This window comes from Pleurodeles waltl, chromosome 6, assembly GCF_031143425.1.
Source record: "Pleurodeles waltl isolate 20211129_DDA chromosome 6, aPleWal1.hap1.20221129, whole genome shotgun sequence".
NCBI lineage: Eukaryota > Metazoa > Chordata > Amphibia > Caudata > Salamandridae > Pleurodeles > Pleurodeles waltl.
Genome location: NC_090445.1, coordinates 599,553,794 through 599,574,559, shown reverse-complemented (window position 1 = coordinate 599,574,559; position 20,766 = coordinate 599,553,794). Strand labels below are relative to the sequence as shown.

General features: G+C 44.9%; 1 protein-coding gene across 3 annotated transcripts in view; it reads right to left on the bottom strand.

Annotated features, from left to right (window-relative positions):
• Positions 1-20,766, bottom strand: part of LEMD2 (LEM domain nuclear envelope protein 2) — a 241,448-nt gene that overhangs the window by 86,049 nt on the left and 134,633 nt on the right. For all 3 annotated transcript variants that reach the window (XM_069238854.1, XM_069238852.1, XM_069238853.1), the window contains exon 5: positions 2,347-2,426. In XM_069238854.1, coding sequence (XP_069094955.1) covers positions 2,347-2,426 — 80 coding nt within the window. The remainder of the gene's footprint in view (positions 1-2,346; positions 2,427-20,766) is intronic.

Sequence of the window (20,766 nt, the reverse complement as noted above, 5' to 3'; positions counted from 1 at the left end):
TATCCTTCTAGGTTAGCACAAAAAGGCGCTCACTTCCTCCCGCCAGCACAACATGCTCCTAATGCTGCTTCTGTGGTGGTGCTGGGGAAGAAGAGAAAAAAGAAGACTGGAGCGGTTTTGTATGTCTTTTTACTCATCCCCTGAAATGGTGAATGAAAGGCTTTTGTTGCTGTTGCTGGCCCAAGGCTTGTTTGCTGTTGTTTCAAAAACTCTTGGCAAAGAGATGTGGTTTTCAGAATGAACAAAAAGATACAGAGAAAGACTGTACTCTAAATGATCTGGTTGTGACCCTGCCCTCTTTAAAACATTCTGAAGCAGCATCTGCCCAATTGGTGTTCCCCAACATCTGTGGACTACCCGTTCAGTGAAACCAGGCATATCTTTCAAGGGTAACAGATAGCTCTAGCTACAGTGTCAGCAGCGTGAAGGTCAGGTTTTATGTGTGTTTAATCAAATACTGCCCATTGTTTAGCACTTCTAAGAAATTCTCTTTGAGGGGTCAGGTTGGTTGAGTGCAACTAAAACTGCCATTTCTGTAGGGCATGTGTATAACGGCTAAGGAGGCATGCAGCATTAAGGGATCCAAGGGTAAAGCTTCTTGCAGAAAAATATTTATTACTTACAGCATCCAGTATTTTGAATCTTTATCTGGAAGACGTATCTGGAAAGGACCTGTGTTGAGTTTTGAAGAGGAGGAACTCTGCACCACCCAACTCTCTAGTGATGGCAGCGAAATCAGGAATACAGGATGACAAGGCGCTGATCTGTATCAGCAAGTGATGGTCCTGTAAACAGCCAAGCAAGTGGAAGCTTTGAATCATGGCTCCTTTAATGTCTCCATCAATCCTTCATTAAATGGAAGCAAAAGTTTACTAGTGAAGGAAGTCATTTATAGGAGATCTGTCAAAATAATTGGACAATAGTCTAACATAGATATGGGTAATTCAATAACTTCTGCTGCTTTTCTTAAAACAGATTGCTTGACAGGTGGAGCAGGTGCCGGAAATGGATCCATATGTAAGTTCTGGGGAGGTGTCTAGACCACTTGCTTCCTAAAGAGCTAGTTTGTCAGAGGAAGGATCATCAGTCCCATCTCCTTGATGATCATCAGAATCTCTATCAGCCTGGAAGGACTGCCATGGCTGTTCTTCAACTGCCTCTGTGCCAACAAACAAATGGCTTCTCTTCTGGATCTATGGGTTTTAACATCATGGAAGGTTTCTGAAGCAGTGCCAGGTATGAATGCACTCGAGGGTTGATCAGCATTTGGGCGACTCTTGGTGGCGTCCCATGAACAGAGAAGCTGGTGACGTTCATTTAAGAGGAACCCCGCATTGGGGAGGAGCTGGGAAAAACCTGTATGGTGCAAAAGATAGGAGTGTTACAAAACCAAACACCCACTGACTATGCCCTGGGGCCAGCCAGCACACCAGAGGAACGGACACTGTCCTGAAATGGGTGATGCCAGAAGACATTTACATATGCTTTTGCCACAACAAGGAGAAACAGAAAGCATCACTTTCTTTTGGTGTCATTTTTTTCTCCTTCGAGAATCAGGAGGAGGGTCACTATCTTGACAGGAACCTTGATCTTGCTCACAATTTTGTTTGATGATGGCTCTCACAGCACTCTTTGGAACGAGCCATAAAACGTTTGGCCCAAGGTTTATTGACAGCCTTAATATGCATCTGTCTAAAACATTTGCACGACGATGTATCACGTCTGGAATCAAGACACCACAGACAGTGGACATGCAGGTGCATGATAAACATCTTTATCCATCAATGCCGGCTGGCTTAAAGCCTGAGCATTTCAGGGGTGGCATGTCTCTCCTGCACCAAAATGTCATATTGAATTTGTGAGAAATCTCCTCACCAGGTGCTAGAGCACAGCTTCTGACCACGTTGCTAGACACAGAATTAACTGAACTAATGTTATGGCACAACTTCCGAGGCTTTATGACTCCGATGACACCATCACAAATCTATGTATGAATGTAATTAACACCATCTATTGGCGCCAGAGAGCTAATGCAAAGGTTTTCCAAATATAGTCTATGCCTATGTATTCAAAGGTGAGGAATCTGCAGGTAAAAGTATCCATCAGAAATGTCTCTTCACATGCAGTTCTAACTACTTGCTCTGAAATGACAGTGAGCCAATATGTCCTAATCCTACGTGAATAAATAATGTGACTCTCGATTGCTGCTGCCCCCTCTTTCAATGCCAATCTAGTGTGCCACTTGCATATGGTAATGTAGCATGGGCTCTCTACAAATAGGTGACAGAACCTGCAGACATCTAAAATAAATCACATTGCCATCATAAATTCTCAACCTTTACTCACCAGATCCCTAAATCCTGGTTACTATTAATGACTCTCTGCAGCGCCAAATCAAACTTCTCTGGGGGGTGCCCACTGATGTTCTACAAAAGAAAAGCAGAGAAAACATTATTGCTGTGTCTGTGAGCAAGACGGTCTTGTGTATTCAACAGATGGTTTGTAAAACAATAAAATTCAACCTTACGGTTAAGCTGAGTTTTCTAGGTACAGCAAAAGGTCTGTGTTGACAATTAGGGTTGAAGCTTCACGATGGACACTATTTTTCCGATTTTAGCATACTGATGCCCAGGAGATTTGCACACCAGTGAGTTCAGCAACCTTAAGGAAACTGTGTCCAATGTTGAAAGCTGCTAAATCGGAGGTGAACAGGAATACTGGATGCAGGATACAAAGAATGATGAATGGAAAGAGGTGACGCAAACATGATTTTGCTGTTGTATACTAGACACTAAAGAAACTTATTAAATATGTATAGAGGGCCACTGGAGTTATGCAGCTATGCCTTTTATACATAATTACAACTTTGACACATTTGCCACATAATCCATTTGTCTGCTGCATAACCGACAGATTTTGCCCAAAAAATGTTTCTGATGGATACTTCTAACCGTAGATTCCTCATCTTGTGAATATCTCAGTTGCCTGTCTGGAATCTGCACTTTTTCGTAGCAATTCCCTTTCATGACAATAGATGGCATCATGTGACAATGTTGAATGTTTCGCACCAGAAAAGACACCAGAGACACATATAGCCACCACACCTGCACCCCAACATCAGTTAATTTCCTTATGTGGCTTCTGATGCAGATCCAGAGGTTGCGCCCTCATTTTTGTGTCTTCTGGCAGAACTTATTTTGCCAAACTTTTTACCACATGCAAGGGACATGTTCACCCTAAAACAACAGGTTTCAAAACCTGAAAGAACTGTCATAAGGAGATGTCTGTGACAGAGCATCATCAGTTAAGTCTCTGGTATCTAGGTTCCTGACACACCATGAAGTCGTGGTCTACTGTGCCAGGATGAACCAGGGGGCCACGAGGCAAAGCTCTACTTCGCTGAACATCATTGTAAAGTGTCTAAGGGACAGTCTTGCTTAAAGTCACCAACACCTTGCTCTCAAGTCCTTTCTAGACAGGGGTCCTCGTCTCACTCCTACTAGTCGGTGAGATCAAAGTCCAAGAAAAAAACATAATAATAAGAAGAAAAGTGACTCTCTTTTCTGCCACTCAAGAGAATCAGACAGATGTCAGTGTGCTTCCGAATCTCAGTCCCGGCCCCACGCCAACTAGCTGCTCCCTCAGCAAATCCCGATCAAACCTAAATTCCCAGGCCCTTCAGCGATACTGCAACAGGTCAAAGTTTTCAAGGTGGCCATGTTGCTTATATTCGGCAAACTACCAGCTCCCTCTTGAACACCAACTGGCCCCAAGGATCCGAGGAGGATTTCAGTGAGGCTACTGCCAGCGGATTCTTCCCAGACATAATGGGCCAGATGTACAAACCCACTTTGCATTTCTTAGTGTATCGCTATTTAGGGCTGTTAAGAAATGCAAAATGGGCTTTTAAGATGTACAAAGCCCTTGATGAGAATCGTGAATTTCAATTTCTACCTGGTAGAAATTGCAATTTGCGATCCTCTGACTAGGAAATCGCAAATAGGGATTACCTATTTGCAATTCCTATTCAGATGTACAAAGCATTTCCTAAATGCAAATTGGGCATTTAGGAGATGCAATTACCATCGACTTCAAGTTGATGGTAACCATATGCAATTTAAAAAAAGCATCCCAAAATGCTTCGTATAAAGTGCGATAGGCCACACATTTGCCCCCACTATTTTTGGGGTGCATTTCGGTAGCCCTTTTGTCCATAGCCATCTTTGGTTTTGCATTTCCCAAATAGTGATTTCCTAAAGGAAAAAGCTATTTGGGAAATTAAAAACTAGTTGATTGTCATAAATGGTATGGGATTTCTTATTTGCGATTTCCTAATGGCAATTCCTACTTTGTAGGGATTGCTAATAGGAAATCAGTATCTTGGTACATAGCATTTTGCATTTCCTAAATAGCAATTTATATTATGTTGCTATTTAGGAAATGTCAAATTGCACCTAAGTACATCTGCCCAATGTGCCTCTTGACCCCACTGCGGGGACCGCCCTATCTTCCCACCTGGTGCAGAGATCCCGACTGGTTCCTCATGCATCAATGCCGGCACCAACAGCACAGGAGGAACAGATTGTGCTTTTTCATCGAACTTGACTGAAGTTGCAGCAATTTCGACCACAGACACTGCACGTGCAGTGTCTGTGGTCAAAATGCCACTACCAACATATTTTTCAGATCCAGAACTTCTTGATGGCAATAACAGGGATGACAATTTCAAACTTTATGAGGTAGAAAATCTGTTTTGGGATCTTGAAGTGGCCTAGATGCTTCCCCTTACACTGGCTTGAACACACCACATGGCCCTGTCACACAGGAACCAGCATATAGAAGGGATGCAGAAGTCATTGACATCCAATTGCCATTGATGGAGGTAAAAACTAATGTTCTCTCAGAAGTCCTATAAATTTGACCAGACTCCTTCAGAGCCACTCCTCCATTCAACAAGGCCCTAACAGATAACTTTTTGGGCACTTAAGCCAAACCTGGATCTTTTCTGCCTTTGGATAGGTGAATTACCAGAGGGCACAGACCTGCTTCCGGGGATCCATCCTTCCTCCTCCAGCTACCTACTCCTCGTAGTGCAAATTTCCACAAGCAGGTTGATCCCGAACTCTTTCATTAATACATTCCCAGATAGGGAATCCAAACACATGAAGGCCTTTTGAAAGAGCCTAGACCTCAAATCAGTCAACTCCAATTAGTTCCAAGGACGTCACTAGCATGTGTTATGGGACACAGTGACTGAAATCATATGCACGGTCCCTGAAGAGATTCATGCGAATTTGGCATTGATCGTACAAAAGGTGCAAGATGCTATGAAGTACATAGTCAGGTCTGGACACCATTGATTGCTACAGCAGGGCTGTCAGTACTAGCGTTGTGCTCCCTGGCCATGCCTAGATAAGAGCCAAGAGCTTTCTGTTCACTCCTCCTCTTATGCCACCTACACCACATCGACTTCTAGAGGCCAGCTTGTCCATTTTCCTAATGGAAGTCCAGGCACTCTTGGACAAAGGAGCAACCAAACATGTGCCACTATCAGAAAATAGGGACTGTATCCTACTTCTGTTATTTTCTTGTGCTGAAGAAGGACAAGGGACTTGCTCCTATTTTGGATCTTTGTATTATGAATGTCTTCCTTAAAAATGAAAACTTTAAGATTCTCACCCTGGCCCAGTCTGTCCTGCATCCAGGATGGTGGTGTTGGATTTGCAGGACACCAATTTTTTACATGCTCATCCAGCAGTCCCACAAATGTTACCTGTGGGCAGCGAGCATTGTCAGTTGTCTGTGCTTCTCTTCAGCCTCACCAGTGCCCATCAGGTGTTCACAAAAGTGATGGCAGTGGCCACTGCACATCTTCGGAGGATGGAAATACCAGTCTTCCCATGACTGAACGACTAGCTGTTGAAGGCCGGCTTGTCTCAGTCAGTACTGGATCATCTCAAAATGACCGCAAACCTCCTGACATGTTTGGGGGGGGTTTTCATAAACGTCCTGAAGTCACACCTGACCCCACTGCAGAGGCTCCCCTTCATCAGAGCCATTCTGGATATGGTGTAGTGTAGAGATTTCCCTCCACCTCAATGAGTCTGGGACATCCAGGCTATAATCCAGATATGTCAACCTTTCACCTCGGTCTCAGTGATAGTGGGTCTGAAGCTCATTGGGTTCTTGCACACTGCTAGTGGACTATGCCAGGTGGCACATGCATGCTCTGCAGTGGGATGTCAAGTCTTAGTGGGCTCTGCACCAAGGGAACCTATCAGATTCATCCAGGTGTTAGAGGAGGCTATAAAGCATCTACATAGATGGTTGCTAGACCACAGCTGGACCAGGTGCAGAACCCTATTCCTATCCCACCCAGAGCTGACTGATCTGACAAATACATCTTTGCTAGGTAGGGATGCCACCTGGAAGAGGACTCTGGTCTCTGGCAGAGACCCAGCTTCACATCAGTTAGATGGAGTTGCAGGCATAGCGCCAAAAGTGTTCCTCCCTACTATCAAGAGGTCCTCATGGACAACAATACTGCCACGTGGTACTACAGCAAACAACATGGTAGGAGGGGATAGGCACTGTGCATAGAGGTTTTACATCTATGAGACTAGCTACATCTTTAAACATTAGGGCAAACAAACTCAGCTTACACTGTCTCACGAATAACAAATGGTGATTACATTCAGAGGTGGAGCAGGGAGTCTTCCAGCAAAGCAAACAACCTTGGATCAGTCTGTTTGCCACCATTGAGAACATGCAGTGTCTAAGCTTCTTAATGGTGTAAGTTCTGAAGGAGTTTACCCTCTCAGAGATTCCTTTCAATAGGACTGGAGATCCCACCTCTACCTCTCTTGCCCAGAGTTCTGAAGAAGATCATTATTGGAAATGTGCCCTTTCTACACTCTACATTTTGTTTGGTCTTTTCTGCTGCACCTTATTTCTGCTGGCTATAGAGCTATGTGCACTTTAACCCTGCTAACCAGTGGTTAAGTGTATGCACTCCTCCTTTCAAAATGGTAAAATTGGCATATCCCTAATTGGCATATTTAATTTACCAATTAGTCCCTAGTATTTGGTGCTTAAGGTGTACCCAGGGCCTGTAAGCAAAATGTCACCTGTAGGCTGCAGCACTTATTGTGTCACCTACAGTAATGACAGTGCTCAGAGGGCTTCAGGCCTGCCACAAGTAGCCTGGATGTGCAGGTTTAAACTGCAAATTAGACCTGTCAAAATAAATCTTTTTGAAAGGCCTTGACCCCTCCTTTTAAATATTTATTGGTCACCCATACGTGTCAGGAATCCCCAAGGTGCCTCCTGCCTTATCTGTCAGCATCCCCAGGGATTAGGGTTAAATCATATCTCTGATCCTGGTTAAACCTTCATGTTTCTAAGTAAACATAATGTGCTGTGTTACACAATTGGTTTTATCAATGCTTGTTTTACCAATGCTTATTTGCTAATGTGAGCAGGTGTAGACACGTGCTTCTAATTGGGTGTGGTGTAGACATGTGCTTCTAATTGGGTGTGGTGACTCATCCACATGTGGAAACTCAACTGTTTTCCTGATTGGCTATGAATAGCACAGTGAAGCATGCCTCCCTGCTTGGCTTTGTTTTGCTTCCTGATTTCAGCATCTAATTTGGCAGTACAGCCCCTGCTGTCATCCTCGTATTCAGGACTTTTGAGGGAATTCTTTTCTTCGTTCCTGTACCAGTTGACAACAGGCATTCCTCCAGCACTCCGGAAAAGACTGCAGCTAAATGACTAGTAGTCCGATTGGGAGCACACTGCCTAACATTCCAGTTGAGTTCGCCCCTTGCATCCTGGTACATGCAGTTTGAACAATTAACGCTTCCTTGAAAGAATCTGTAGTATTTCACGAAAGTTAGTGCAGACAGTACTGTTCATCTCTAGACACGTGTTTCTGGGTTAGTGCCCTTCATCGGTAGAGACCAAAGAACAACAAAAATATCTGGGGTTGCTGGAAATGCCGCCGATATCGTCTCAGGTTTAGTACCCCTCCCCGGCTCACAGGTGCGTCTCCAGAGCTCGTCAGCTCAATGGCTCGAGGGAGCCTTTTAAACATGAAGTCCGATTGGGAGCACACTGCCCAACATTCCAGTCGAGTTCGCCCCTTGCATCCTAGTACATGCAGTTTGAACAATTAACGCTTCCTTGAAAAAATCTGTAGTGTTTCACTAAAGTTAGTGCAGACAGTACTGTTCATCTCTAGACACGTGTTTCTGGGTTAGTGCCCTTCATCAGTAGAGACCAAAGAACAACAAAAATATCTGGGGTTGCTGGAAATGCCGCCGATATCGTCTCAGGTTTAGTACCACTCCCCGGCTCACAGGTGCGTCTCCAGAGCTCGTCAGCTCAGTGGCTCGAGGGAGCCTTTTAAACTTTCAAGTAAGCGTTATATTTGAGCTGCATTTACCAGGATGCAAAGGGGCGAACTCGACTGGGCTGTGAGGCAGTGTGCTCCCAACCCCGCCTTCCTGCTAAAAGGCTCCCTTGAGCCACTGAGCTGACGAGCTCTGGAGATGCACCGGTGAGCCTGTGAGTGGTACTAGACCTGAGACGATTTTGGCAGCATTTCCAGCAACCCCAGATATTTTTCGATGCTTTCTACTCTCTACTGATGAAGGGCAATAACCCAGAAACACGTGTATAGAGATGAACAGCAATGACTGCACTAACTTTAGTGAAAAACTACGGACACTTTCAAGTAAGCATTAAATTGTAACTGCATTTACCAGGATGCAAAGGGGCGAACTGGACTGGGATGTGAGGCAGTGTGCTCCCAACCCGCCTTCCAGCTAAGTGACTAGTATTCTCCAGGGAGTTTGTTCTTTGAGCGCCACGCTTTCTAGAACAGCTGGGGTATTCCAGACCTCGTATTTTGGCAGAGTGCTTATCTTGAAGAGACAAATGCATTTCTGAACATTCAACATTATTATTGTAGGTACTTGCCTAAATGTGCTTCAGGAAATCTGCCTGAGCTCAACTACTACAAAAAGTGACAGTGCAATTTTAAAAGAGCATTTACGTGACTTTTCTTTCTCTAATAGAATAACTCTTGGATTTAAATTATGTCATTCATGCCCGTGTTTCAGGTTTAAGGAATTTGCTTTTGAAGGGTTTTTCACACACACAGTGAAACCAAACCAAACTGTGCCACCCTAACTGTTTGAACCCAGAGTGGACATTTGTATTTCTTGGATTGTTTTTGTTCTTTTTAGTTAAACCCAATGCATGCAGGAAAGTTATATGTGATATAATTAATGCCCTTGTTTGTCTTTCTTGTGCATGATAAGTGCAACCACAGTTCTAATTGTAGTGTGCAACAGTCAATCTCTGTGAAGCCAGCGCTAGTGTCGCAGTACTTATTGTTATGGTACTTAGTTTGGGTTTTTGGTAATGCAGTGTTAGTAATTGTGCCAACAGTTATTATTATCCAAGAAAAGTGCTGGAGCATCCCGGTGTTCTTCTACCGCTCCCGTGCCCATATCAGAAAGAGACATTCAGTTTCAAGGAAGCTGAGTGCACTAACTCTACTATTACTCTGTCAACAACGACCTGCCCCCCAAAGATACAGGGTGCCTGGCTGGACCGGCAAGATGTGGCAGTGTTTTGTCTCTTTCTCTTTCACTACCCCTTTCCTTTTGTGACACCTGCCAGGGTTTCTGTGTCCACTAGGAAGTGCCGAGAGGTGTTCCAGGAGGTCGGGGGCATACCATCGCCCCTGTAGACATTCTGCTTTTCAGGTGAGTGGCCTCATCTCAACATATCAACAATACGTAAGTTTTACTGCCCATTAAGACAGGGTGTATGGTATTAAAAAGTATGACATGTAAAAGTTAATGTTAACATGTTCTTACAGAGACTAAAACCGCAAGCTATTTTCACTGCAGCAAGGTTGGCTGTCCAACAGGACAGAACTGGCCTAGGAAATAGCTACTAATTGCATTTGTGGTATTTCTTAAATGTTTAAAAAGCCCAATTCACTGGTGAAGTCACAGTTATAACAAACATTTTGGAAAGATGTTTTTAAAAAGTCAGCTTTGTCCTGCTTGAACTCCATGAAAGCTAAATCTGCATTTTGAGTTCTCCATTCTGCCAGTCAATAATTAGCATTTCAATTTATCATGAGTGAGGTGTGCAGTCGATACCAGGACAGGGACAGAAGCCCTTGGGTGTGGAGATGTGTAGTTGTGCCCCTGACAGGGGTGGGGGCTGTGAGCTGGGCCCAAAGGAACTGATTTACTTCATAAAGGCCTACCCTGTTGCACATAAGCAGCTTTAGCTAACACTCAGGCCTTTTATCTCTCTGGCCAGACCAGCCTCCATTGCAAATGTCCTCTTGTAGACCTCACATGGTGAGATCCTGCTGGATTGTCTAGATCTTCTGGGCTTTTTCAGAAGACATCCAAATGCACTGCAAAGGAGGGGAAACAAGATGCCAAAACAATGTGTGTTTATCTGCTGCCTGGTTGCTGAAACCTCAGCTTTCTTCTACTAGACTTGAATCCTTGAATCTCTGAGTTTGCTGAGAGTACACAGACCAGACTGCTTAAAACTGGAATTTAGAATTAGATGTGAGAGGACACTAGGATCATCACAGTACACTCCCCGCACACAGCCCCAGCCCTCAGAGACAATTTTAGTGTGGTCAAAGACCAGCTTGAAAATGGCCAAGGTTGGTAGGCTTAGCCATGGACACCTTTACCCCACTGGTTAGGGCACCCCTAAGGGCGATAAGGCTGACCTCCTATTCAGGCTAAGGAGATACAACAAGCTACAAGAGGACTTTTCTTCAAATGGTCAGCTGGCCACACCATACCAGAATGATCTCGACTGACTCCATATTCACAAACTAGCACAATTCAAACTCCTCACCCACACTTTCAAGGCACTACATAACACTGGTGCAGCATACTTCAACAGTTGCATTTGTTTTCACAAATCTTCCAGACACATTTGCTCGCCGAAACATCTACTTGCAAAAATCCCATGCATACAGAAAAACAGATCTGGTGGTTGAGCCTTCTCCTACATTGCTCCTAAAGCGTGGAACGACCTACTGCTACACATAAGAGCCTTTTCTTCACTTCTTGAATTCTGCAAGAAGCTAAGACTAGCTTTTCGAGGAGTCCCATTAGGCCCTAGACACCTGCTCAGCGCCAGGATACCATCCTGGGTGATAGCACGCTCTACAAATCTGCAGAATATAAAAAACTGGACCAGGACTGGACCCTCCTGTTGGCCTGTGTGTGCCACCCTGTGGGTCTCTTAGGGTCTCCCCCGAGGTCCTGGGGGCATTAGATTTGTAATTGTGTGGTGCGTTAACATCTGAAGGTAAAATCTTTGACCAGGACTAATGTGGTGTGTGTATCCAACCTGTGCTCCATCACAGTTGGCGTCAAATTCCATTTAGAGCCTGTTCTACTGTGACCACTGACTATCATTGGCACTTTGTGCTTCTTGGTGCTACTTCTGCTTAGAATTATAAAATATCATATCTCCTGTTCCCCTTATTGGATTTTTTTCTTTTAGGGTGTAATTTTATTTACTAACATTTACCATATGCTTCTTATTCCTTTTGCGATTTTTATTGTTTTGCATTTCAACTTTATTACTGTTTTATTACTGCAAAAATACTTTCAAATACTGCCACAAAGTCACGCCTGTCTACCTTGTGTCACAGCTACCGGAGTTGAGCTCATTTAGTGACTTTAGTGGTTCACCCTGACAAGAACTGTGATTATTACTTAAGTTGAGTACATATCCCGTCATCTAATAACCCATGGTCTTACAATCCTAAAGGACCGGGCCCAAGTTATCTTAGTGGCCCTAGAATTGGCAAGGACAGTCGGGTACCTGAACTTTTGGCCATGATCATCTGTCCGCCGATCCAGATGCCGCTTCTGTTGCAGCAACAGGGCAGAATACTGCATGTGGGCCTGCACAACCTACACCTACATTCTTGGAGACTGAATGGCAACAGTTGAATGATTTTGATCTTTCTACCAAGGTTGTGGATATAATTTTGACAGCTATAAGTCAAGTTACCAAAATCATTTTGGCTGGACACATGGAAAAGTTTGTCGCTTAGTGTACTTCTTGGCACATCCAACCTTTGCAGGACAACCTATCCAATGTGTTGTTTTTGTTCTTTCTCTAACACAGCAGGGACTTACTGTGACTACCGTTAAATGTTATTTGCTAACCAATTTGGCCTTTCTATGGTTACCTGATCAACCATTGTTATTCAAATCACCTGCTGTGATTCGTTTTTTGACAGGACTAACCCCAACTTCCACCCAAACATTCTGTGATGTCACAGAAGGATGTTAATATGGCCCTAACATTGTTGATGTGCACCAAACTTGAGCAGATACCCTCTGCATCTGCTAACCCTAAACAGTTTTTCTTATAGCAATAACATCAGCTTGTGGTGTGAGTGAGTTGCAGTCACTATCTGTCCCACAACGTTATATACCACATCTTCTTGGACAAACTATTGCTCAGAACCAGGGTGGCGTTCCTACCAAAAGCTGTGATGCTGTTTGACGTCGAACAGTCTATCAATATCACTGTATTCTTTGCTCCACCGGGTTCATCCAACGAGAAAGAAAAACTACATTGCTTGGATCCCCAAAAAAAACTACTTACATTTCTATGTCAACCCACCCGGAGATCACTAGGTAGATGATCAGGTCTTTGTGGGTATTGCAGAAGAAAAGAATGGTAAAGCAGTGCAGAAAAAACAATGCTGGATTGACAGTCTTCTGCAAAAAGATGTGTAATGCAGTGGGCAAGAAGCAACCCCCAGAGGGCATCAGAGCCCACTTAACCAGTGTCAAGGATGCAACTATAGCATTAGCACGTGGAGTGCCTGTTTGAGACATCTGTCAGGCTTCTAAGTTGATTGCAGTACTCATGTTCCCAAAGCACTACTGCCTGCCACATTCATCAGGATGGAAACTTTGCCCGTTCAGTACTGCAGGACTTTAGGGTTCGAGCTATTCTACAGACTAGAAAGATACTGCTTTTTTACCTATATACAATGTAAGGAATATGCTGTTAGAAGTACATGTTAACTGCCTTTAGTAACGCTCCTTTAGGTGGATACTTCAAATTCCTTACTGACCCGCCCACCTCCCCATTATGTGGGATAGACTCTTTTTTTCCATCTAATAAGATTCTAATTTAGATATTGCTATGCTGTTACCTCCAATCTACAATGATTTCATGTTCAATGGCGTGGACAGTCAAAAAAGAAACTGCCATCAGAGCGCAGGGATGCAGGTGGCTCTGGTGTCAGAGCAGCATGATGCCACCTACTGTCACACAAGGGAATTGCTAAGTAAAAGCTCCAGAGCCAGTCTTCTGCCTAGGATTATTAACAAGGTGAGAAATCTGCTGCTATGTAGAGTATCCACAAGAAAGAGTGTTGCCAAAGGAAATTAACTTATTTTAGCTCACGTCGTTAGAAAATTATTAAAAACATGGTAATATGTGTAGCTGCAGTGGAAAGCGTTTGCTAAGGGTGTGTGATCACCTTTCTGTTGCTATAATTAGGTGTCAAAGCTGTACTAGTGAGGTAAAACGTTTGCCCAAGTAGTATTAGGAAGTGTGAAAACTGACCAAATAATGAGGTCATCCTTTCACGAAATGGGCAACATTAAGCTGCATATTTTGCTTGTTCTTGCAACATAATTTAGTCAAATCTGCACATCTGTCCTTGGTTGCCACATAATTTCAGTGCCCCTGCTTATTTGTGTCCTTAAATCTACAAAAGGGGGTTCCGGAAAAACTGCAAGAGATTGCAGGCTCCTGATGTATGTTTACTCAATGGACGTAGGTGCTGAGGGTGTGTCTTAATCTGGTACCGATGTACATGCTCAGTTTCTGAATGCAAGTCATGACTCAACCCCAAACTGCTGTGTGAACAATACACACAGCTTTCAGTGTAATTACTTTTTCCACAAGCAGCACTGGATCAACTTCAAAAGGGTGTTAAGTGTGCCTGTGTGATCAGGTTGAGAAGCGTTCTGGACGCTCTAATTTAGAACAGATTTTAAGGTGTGGCTGGCTCCAAATGCAATATGTTTAAATATAATGTGGTAATTGGTTAGTGAAATCTTGCATTAAGCATCATCTAACAGGGAGACCTGTATGAGTTGTACTGGGCATCAAAGCTTCTTGCATTCATGCACTAAACGTCCCAGAAGTAAATTGGTTCAGATGCCCCACAAGATGGGTGTGGTAGATGCAAGACTTTCCATCAAAACAAAGAAGGACCTGCGTTCCATTCACATATAAGTAATATTGAAGGTAGTGACTCCCACTGACCTAAACTAAAGTGTGTATGAACTGAAGAGTCTATGAATGAAAGAGTAAACATGGATAACTGTTGCAATAGCTTGTACAGCATTCCGTTCTAACAGGATTAGCACATGCATATTCGGATTTGCTGCATCTGGATCATGACTAAGGATTGGAAACCTTTTCAAGTAATCACTGGCATAAATATTCAGTCTCTCATACAATCAAAAAGTGCCTGGTAATCAACTCTGTAATAGGCAGTGGAGTGGGTGAGGAATTCTCAGATATGTGCCTTCGTCTTGGCCCTCCTTGAGATGCTAAATTCTGAGTCACTGATATGGGGCTGATCAATGAATTCCATTAGGGTATACAGTTTATTTTTTAAAACACAAAGTTTATTTCAATTACAAAATGTCAGCAAAATAAGAGATCCAAGTATTCAATCACAATTTCCGGCTCCTTTGTCTCCCCCTCCTCCTTTACCAGCAGCTCCTCAAAGAGGGGTCTAGCCAGTAAGGCGTCCGTCTCAGCCCATAAAACGAGGTACCCCCCCTCCGGTATATTGAGAGGGATTTGTAGGCCCTATAGGTAATGTATCAACACATCAAAAACCAGTCCACTGAGCTTCAGTTGGTATGGCGGATCATCCCAATCGCCTGTCAGCCAATCATTTATGATCAGCAGGTGGGATGCCCAGTAATAGAGACGGATATCCACTGCGGCGATTCCCCATCATAGACCGAGCAGCGGGATTTAGTGTGCACAATTCTGGGAGGGCAGCCTTACCAAAGAAAGGAAAGCAACAATGTAACCACTTCCCGGACCCAAATGTTAGGTATATGAAGTGGGAAATTTTGCAGGGTGAAAAGATACCGGGGCAGTATCATCATTTTGACCACAGCAGATCTACCCAGAAGATTGAGAGGAAGGTTCTGCCTTGCTGCTAGGCTGTTCCTAGTGGTCTTCAAGAGGGGCACCAGGTTGAATGTATAAGCAACTTCGGGTAATGTGTGGTAGGTATATCTGTAGGAAAGTACCATCTTGCCTGGCATGTTACCCCCATATTTCACTGTATATATGTTGTTTTAGTCTATGTGTCACCGGGACCCTGCCAGGCAGGGCCCCAGTGCTCATAAGTATATGCCCTGTATGTGTTCCCTGTGTGATGACTAACTGTCTCACTGAGGCTCTGCTAACCAGAACCTCAGTGGTTATGCTCTCTCTTCTTTCCTAATTGTCACTAACAGGCTAGTGACCAATTTCACCAATTCACATTGGCATACTGGTACACCCATAAAATCCCCTAGTATATGGTACTGAGGTACCCAGGGTATTGGGGTTCCAGGAGATCCCTATGGGCTGCAGCATTTCTTTTGCCACCCATAGGGAGATCTGACAATTCTTACACAGGCCTGCCAGTGCAGCCTGAGCGAAATAACATCCACGTTATTTCACAGCCATTTACCACTGCACTTAAGTAACTTATAAGTCACCTATATGTCTAACCTTCACCTGGAGAAGATTGGTTGCAAAGATACTTAGTGTGTGGGCACCCTGGCACTAGCCAAGGTGCCCCCACATCGTTCAGGGCAAATTCCCCGGACTTTGTGAGTGCGGGGACACCATTACACGCGTGCACTATACATAGGTCATTACCTATGTATAGCGTCACAATGGTAACTCCGAACATGGCCAAGTAACATGTCTAAGATCATGGAATTGTCACCCTAATGCCATTCTGGCATTGGGGAGACAAGTCCATGATCCCCCGGGTCTCTAGCACAGAACCTGGGTACTGACAAACTGCCTTTCTGGGGTCTCCACTGCAGCTGCTGCCAACCCCTCAGACAGGTTTCTGCCCTCCTGGGGTCCAGGCAGCCCTGGCCCAGGAAGGCAGAACAAAGGATTTCCTCTGAGAGAGGATGTAACACCCTCTCCTTCTGGAAATAGGTGTGATGGCTGGGGAGGAGTAGCCTCCCCCATCCTCTGGAAATGCTTTGATGGGCACAGATGCTGCCCATCTCTGCATAGGCCAGTCTACACCGGTTCAGGGATCCCCCACCCCTGCTCTGGCACGAAACTGGACAAAGGAAAGGGTAGTGACCACTCCCCTGGGAGGTGCCCAGAGCTCCTCCAGTGTGCCCCAGACCTCTGCCATCTTGGATTCAGAGGTGTTGCTGGCACACTGGACTGCTCTGAGTGGCCAGTGCCAGCAGGTGACGTCAGAGGCTCCTTCGGATAGGCTCTTACCTCTCTTAGTAGCCAATCCTCCTTCCTAGGTAGCCAAACCTCCTTTTCTGGCTATTTAGGGTCTCTGCTTTGGGGAATTCTTTAGATAACGAATGCAAGAGCTCACCAGAGTTCCTCTGCATCTCCCTCTTCACCTTTTGCCAAAGGATCGACCGCTGACTGCTCAGGATGCCTGCAAAACCGCAACAAAGTAGCAAGACGACTACTTGCAACCTTGTATCGCTTCATCCTGCCGGCTTTCTCGACTGTTTCCAAGTGGTGCATGCTCTGGGGGTAGCCTGCCTCCTTCTTGCACCAGGTGCTCTGAAGAAATCTCCTGTGAGTCGACGGAATCTTCCCCCTGCAACCGCAGGCAACAAAAGACTGCATCACCGGTCCTCTGGGTTCCCTCTCAGCATGACGAGCGTGGTCCCTGGTACTGCGTGATTTGCAGCTGCTCCGGCTCCTGTGCACTCTTCCAGGATTTCATTCGTGCACAGCCAAGCCTGGGTCCCCGACACTCTAACCTGCAGTGCACAACCTTCTGAGTTGTCCTCCGGCGTCGTGGGACTCCCTTTTGTGACTTTGCGTGGACTCCGGTTCACTCTTTTTCCAAGTGCCTGTTCAGGTACTTCTGCGGGTGCTGCCTGCTTCTGTGAGGGCTCCCTGACTTGCTGGGTGCCCCCTCGGTCTCCTCATCCTGGTCCCTCCTGGGCCACAGCAGCATCCAAAAACCCTAACCACGACCCTTGCAGCTAGCAAGGCTTGTTTGTGGTCTTTCTGCGTGGGAACACCTATGCAAGCTTCTTCACGACGTGGGACATCCATCCTCCAAAGGGGAAGTTCCTTGTCCTCTTCGTTCTTGCAAAACACCAAGCTTCTTCTATCCTGTGGCAGCTTCCTTGCACCCTCAGATGGCATTTCCTGGGCTCCTGCCCACTCTCGACACTGTCGTGACTCTTGGACTTGCTTCCCTTGTCTTACAGGTACTCAGGTCCGGAAATCCACAGTTGTTGCATTGCTGGTGTTTGTTTTCCATGCAGAATCCCCCTATCACGACTTCTGTGCTCTGTGTGGGTTGTAGGTGCACTTTACACCTACCTTACAGGGTCTTGGGGTGGGCTATTTTTCTAACCCTCACTGTTTTCTTACAGTCCCAGCGACCCTCTACAAGCTCACATAGGTTTGGGGGTCCATTCGTGGTTCGCATTCCACTTTTGGAGTATATAGTTTGTGTTGCCCCTATACCTATGTGCTCCTATTGCAATCTATTGTAACTTTACACTGCTTGCATCACTTCCTTTTGCTATTACCTGCATAATTTTGGTTTGTGTACATATATCTTGTGTATATTTCTCATCCTCATACTGAGGGTACTCACTGAGATACTTTTGGCATATTGTCATAAAAATTAAGTACCTTTATTTTTAGTATATCTGTGTATTGTGTTTTCTTATGATATTGTGCATATGACACCAGTGGTATAGTAGGAGCTTTACATGTCTCCTAGTTCAGCCTAAGCTGCTTTGCCATAGCTACCTTCTATCAGCCTAAGCTGCTAGAAACACCTCTTCTACACTAATAAGGGATAACTGGACCTGGCACAAGGTGTAAGTACCTCTGGTACCCACTACAAGCCAGGCCAGCTCCTACATTGGTTGTGCAGCGGTGGGATAAGTACTTGTAACTACTTACCACTTTGTCATTGTGTACTTTTCATAAAAGAATAATATACAAAACAAGTTCAGTGTATGTACACCTAACCAAAAGGTTTTGCTTTTCTTCTCTTACACTTTCTACTAAGTGCTGAAAAGTACTCCAAAACTTCTAAAAAGTTTGAAAAAGTTTTTTTTCTGTTCTTTAAAAAGTCCTGAACCTTTTTCTCTCTTCTCACTGTCTCTAAACCTTCTTTTATCACGTCTGATGTAGGAACTGCTCTTAAAATGGTCAATACTACTTATGACAATTTAAACTTCAAGAGCCTAAGGAGTCTCTGCATTGATAGAGGTTTAGTGATAGGAAAGAACCCTTCAAGAGAACTTCTATTTAACTTGCTCATTGAGAATGATAAGTCCCTAGCAGGCACTTCAACTGAGAAATTGGTAGATAGTTCCCATTCTGACTCAGGGGAACCCCTTGAGGGAGGTGTGGAGGGTTCTATTCCAAATCTGCCCCTCAGCAGACCACAGAGCAATGCTGGTAGTAATAGGAGCTCCCATCATAGTAGGGATGGTTTTATTCCTGGAGGCCAGGTTATTAGAGTCCAAGCGGTTAGGGACAGATCTCCCTCTGTTGTTTCCAATTTGTCCTCAGTGTCCAAGCATTCCCAACCCACCCACCCTGAAGACAACATGTTAGAAAGGAAACTCAAAAAGTTGAGAGTGGAAGAGACCAGGCTGAAGCTTAAACAGCAACAGCTGGCTCTAGACAGGGAATCCCTAGACCTGGAGAAGGAGAGACAGAGACTGGGGTTTGGACCCCATGGTGGCAGCAGCAGTATTCCTGATAGTAATCCTGTGAGAGAGCATGATTCCAGGAATCTGCACAAGATAGTTCCCCCTTACAAGGAGGGGGTGACATTAACAAGTGGTTTGCTGCACTTGAGAGGGCCTGTATGGTACAGGGGGTCCCTCAAAGGCAGTGGGCTGCTATATTGTGGCTATCTTTCAATGGAAAGGGTAGGGATAGGCTCCTTACTGTTAGAGAAAGTGATGCTAACAATTTTGCCGTTTTGAAGGATGCACTCTTGAATGGATTTGGCTTAACCACTGAACAATACTGGATTAAGTTCAGAGACACCAGAAAAGAATCCTCACAAGACTGGATAGACTTTGTTGACTGTTCAGTGAAGGCCTTGGAGGGGTGGTTACATGGCAATAAAGTTTCTGACTGTGAAAGGCTGTATAATCTTATTCTGAGAGAGCATATTCTGAATAACTGTGTGTCTGACTTGTTACACCAATATCCAGTGGACTCAGATCTGACCTCTCGCCAAGAATTGGGAAAGAAGGCAGACAAATGGGTCAGAACAAGAGTGAACAGAAAAGTTCATACAGGGGGTGACAACGATGGCAAGAAGAAGGATGGTAAGTCTTCTGACAAGGGTGGGGACAAATCTAAAAATGAGTCTTCATCAGGCCCACAAAAATCCTCTGGTGGGGGTGGTGGGTCCAAATCCTCTTCAAATCATTTTAAAAAGCCTTGGTGTTATTTGTGTAAAGTCAAAGGCCATTGGACAACTGATACCAGTTGTCCAAAGAAAAACACCAAACCTCCCACTACCACAACCCCTACTGCAAATTCTAGTGCTCCTAGTAATAGCAGTGGTGGTGGGAGCAAACCTACTAATAGCCAATCCAAGGGAGTAGCTGGGCTCACTTTTGGCAATTTAGTTGGGGTTGGTCTTGTTAAAGAGACCACAAAGGCTGTGTTAGTCTCTGAAGGTGCCGTTGATTTGGCCACCTTGGTTGCTTGTCCCCTTAATATGGATAAGTACAAGCAACTTCCCCTAATAAATGGTGTTGAGGTTCAGACCTACAGGGACACAGGTGCCAGTGTTACCATGGTAATAGAGAAACTGGTACACCCTGAACAACACCTACTTGGTCACCAGTACCAAGTGACAGACGCTCATAACAACACTCTTAGCCACCCCATGGCTGTTGTGAATCTCAACTGGAGGGGGGGGGGGGGGGGGGGGAAGATGCTGGTCCGAAGAAAGTTGTGGTTACTTCAGATTTACCTGTAGACTGTCTACTAGGAAATTATTTAGAGACATCAGCTTGGGCAGAAGTGGAGTTGGAGGCTCATGCAGCAATGCTGGGCATTCCTGGGCATAGTTTTGCTTTGACAAGGGCTCAGGCCAAAAAGCAAAAAGGACAGGGTGACTTGGATCCTGGAACAATGGACCAAGTGTTCCCTAAAGCTAGGGGTAGCAAGGGTAAATCCCTACCCACTATCCCTCCCTCTACAGATGATTCTCCTTCTGAGGAAGAAGAATTTACTCCCAGTGCAGAACCTTCACCAGATGAGCTGGCAGCAGACAGTGCTGAGCTTTTGGGTGGAGGGGGGCCTGCCAGGGAAGAGCTGAGTGTGGCACAGCAATCCTTTCCCACATTAGAGGGTCTCAGACAGCAAGCTGTCAAGCAGCAAAATGGGGATGTCAGTGACTCACATAGGGTTTACTGGGAGGAC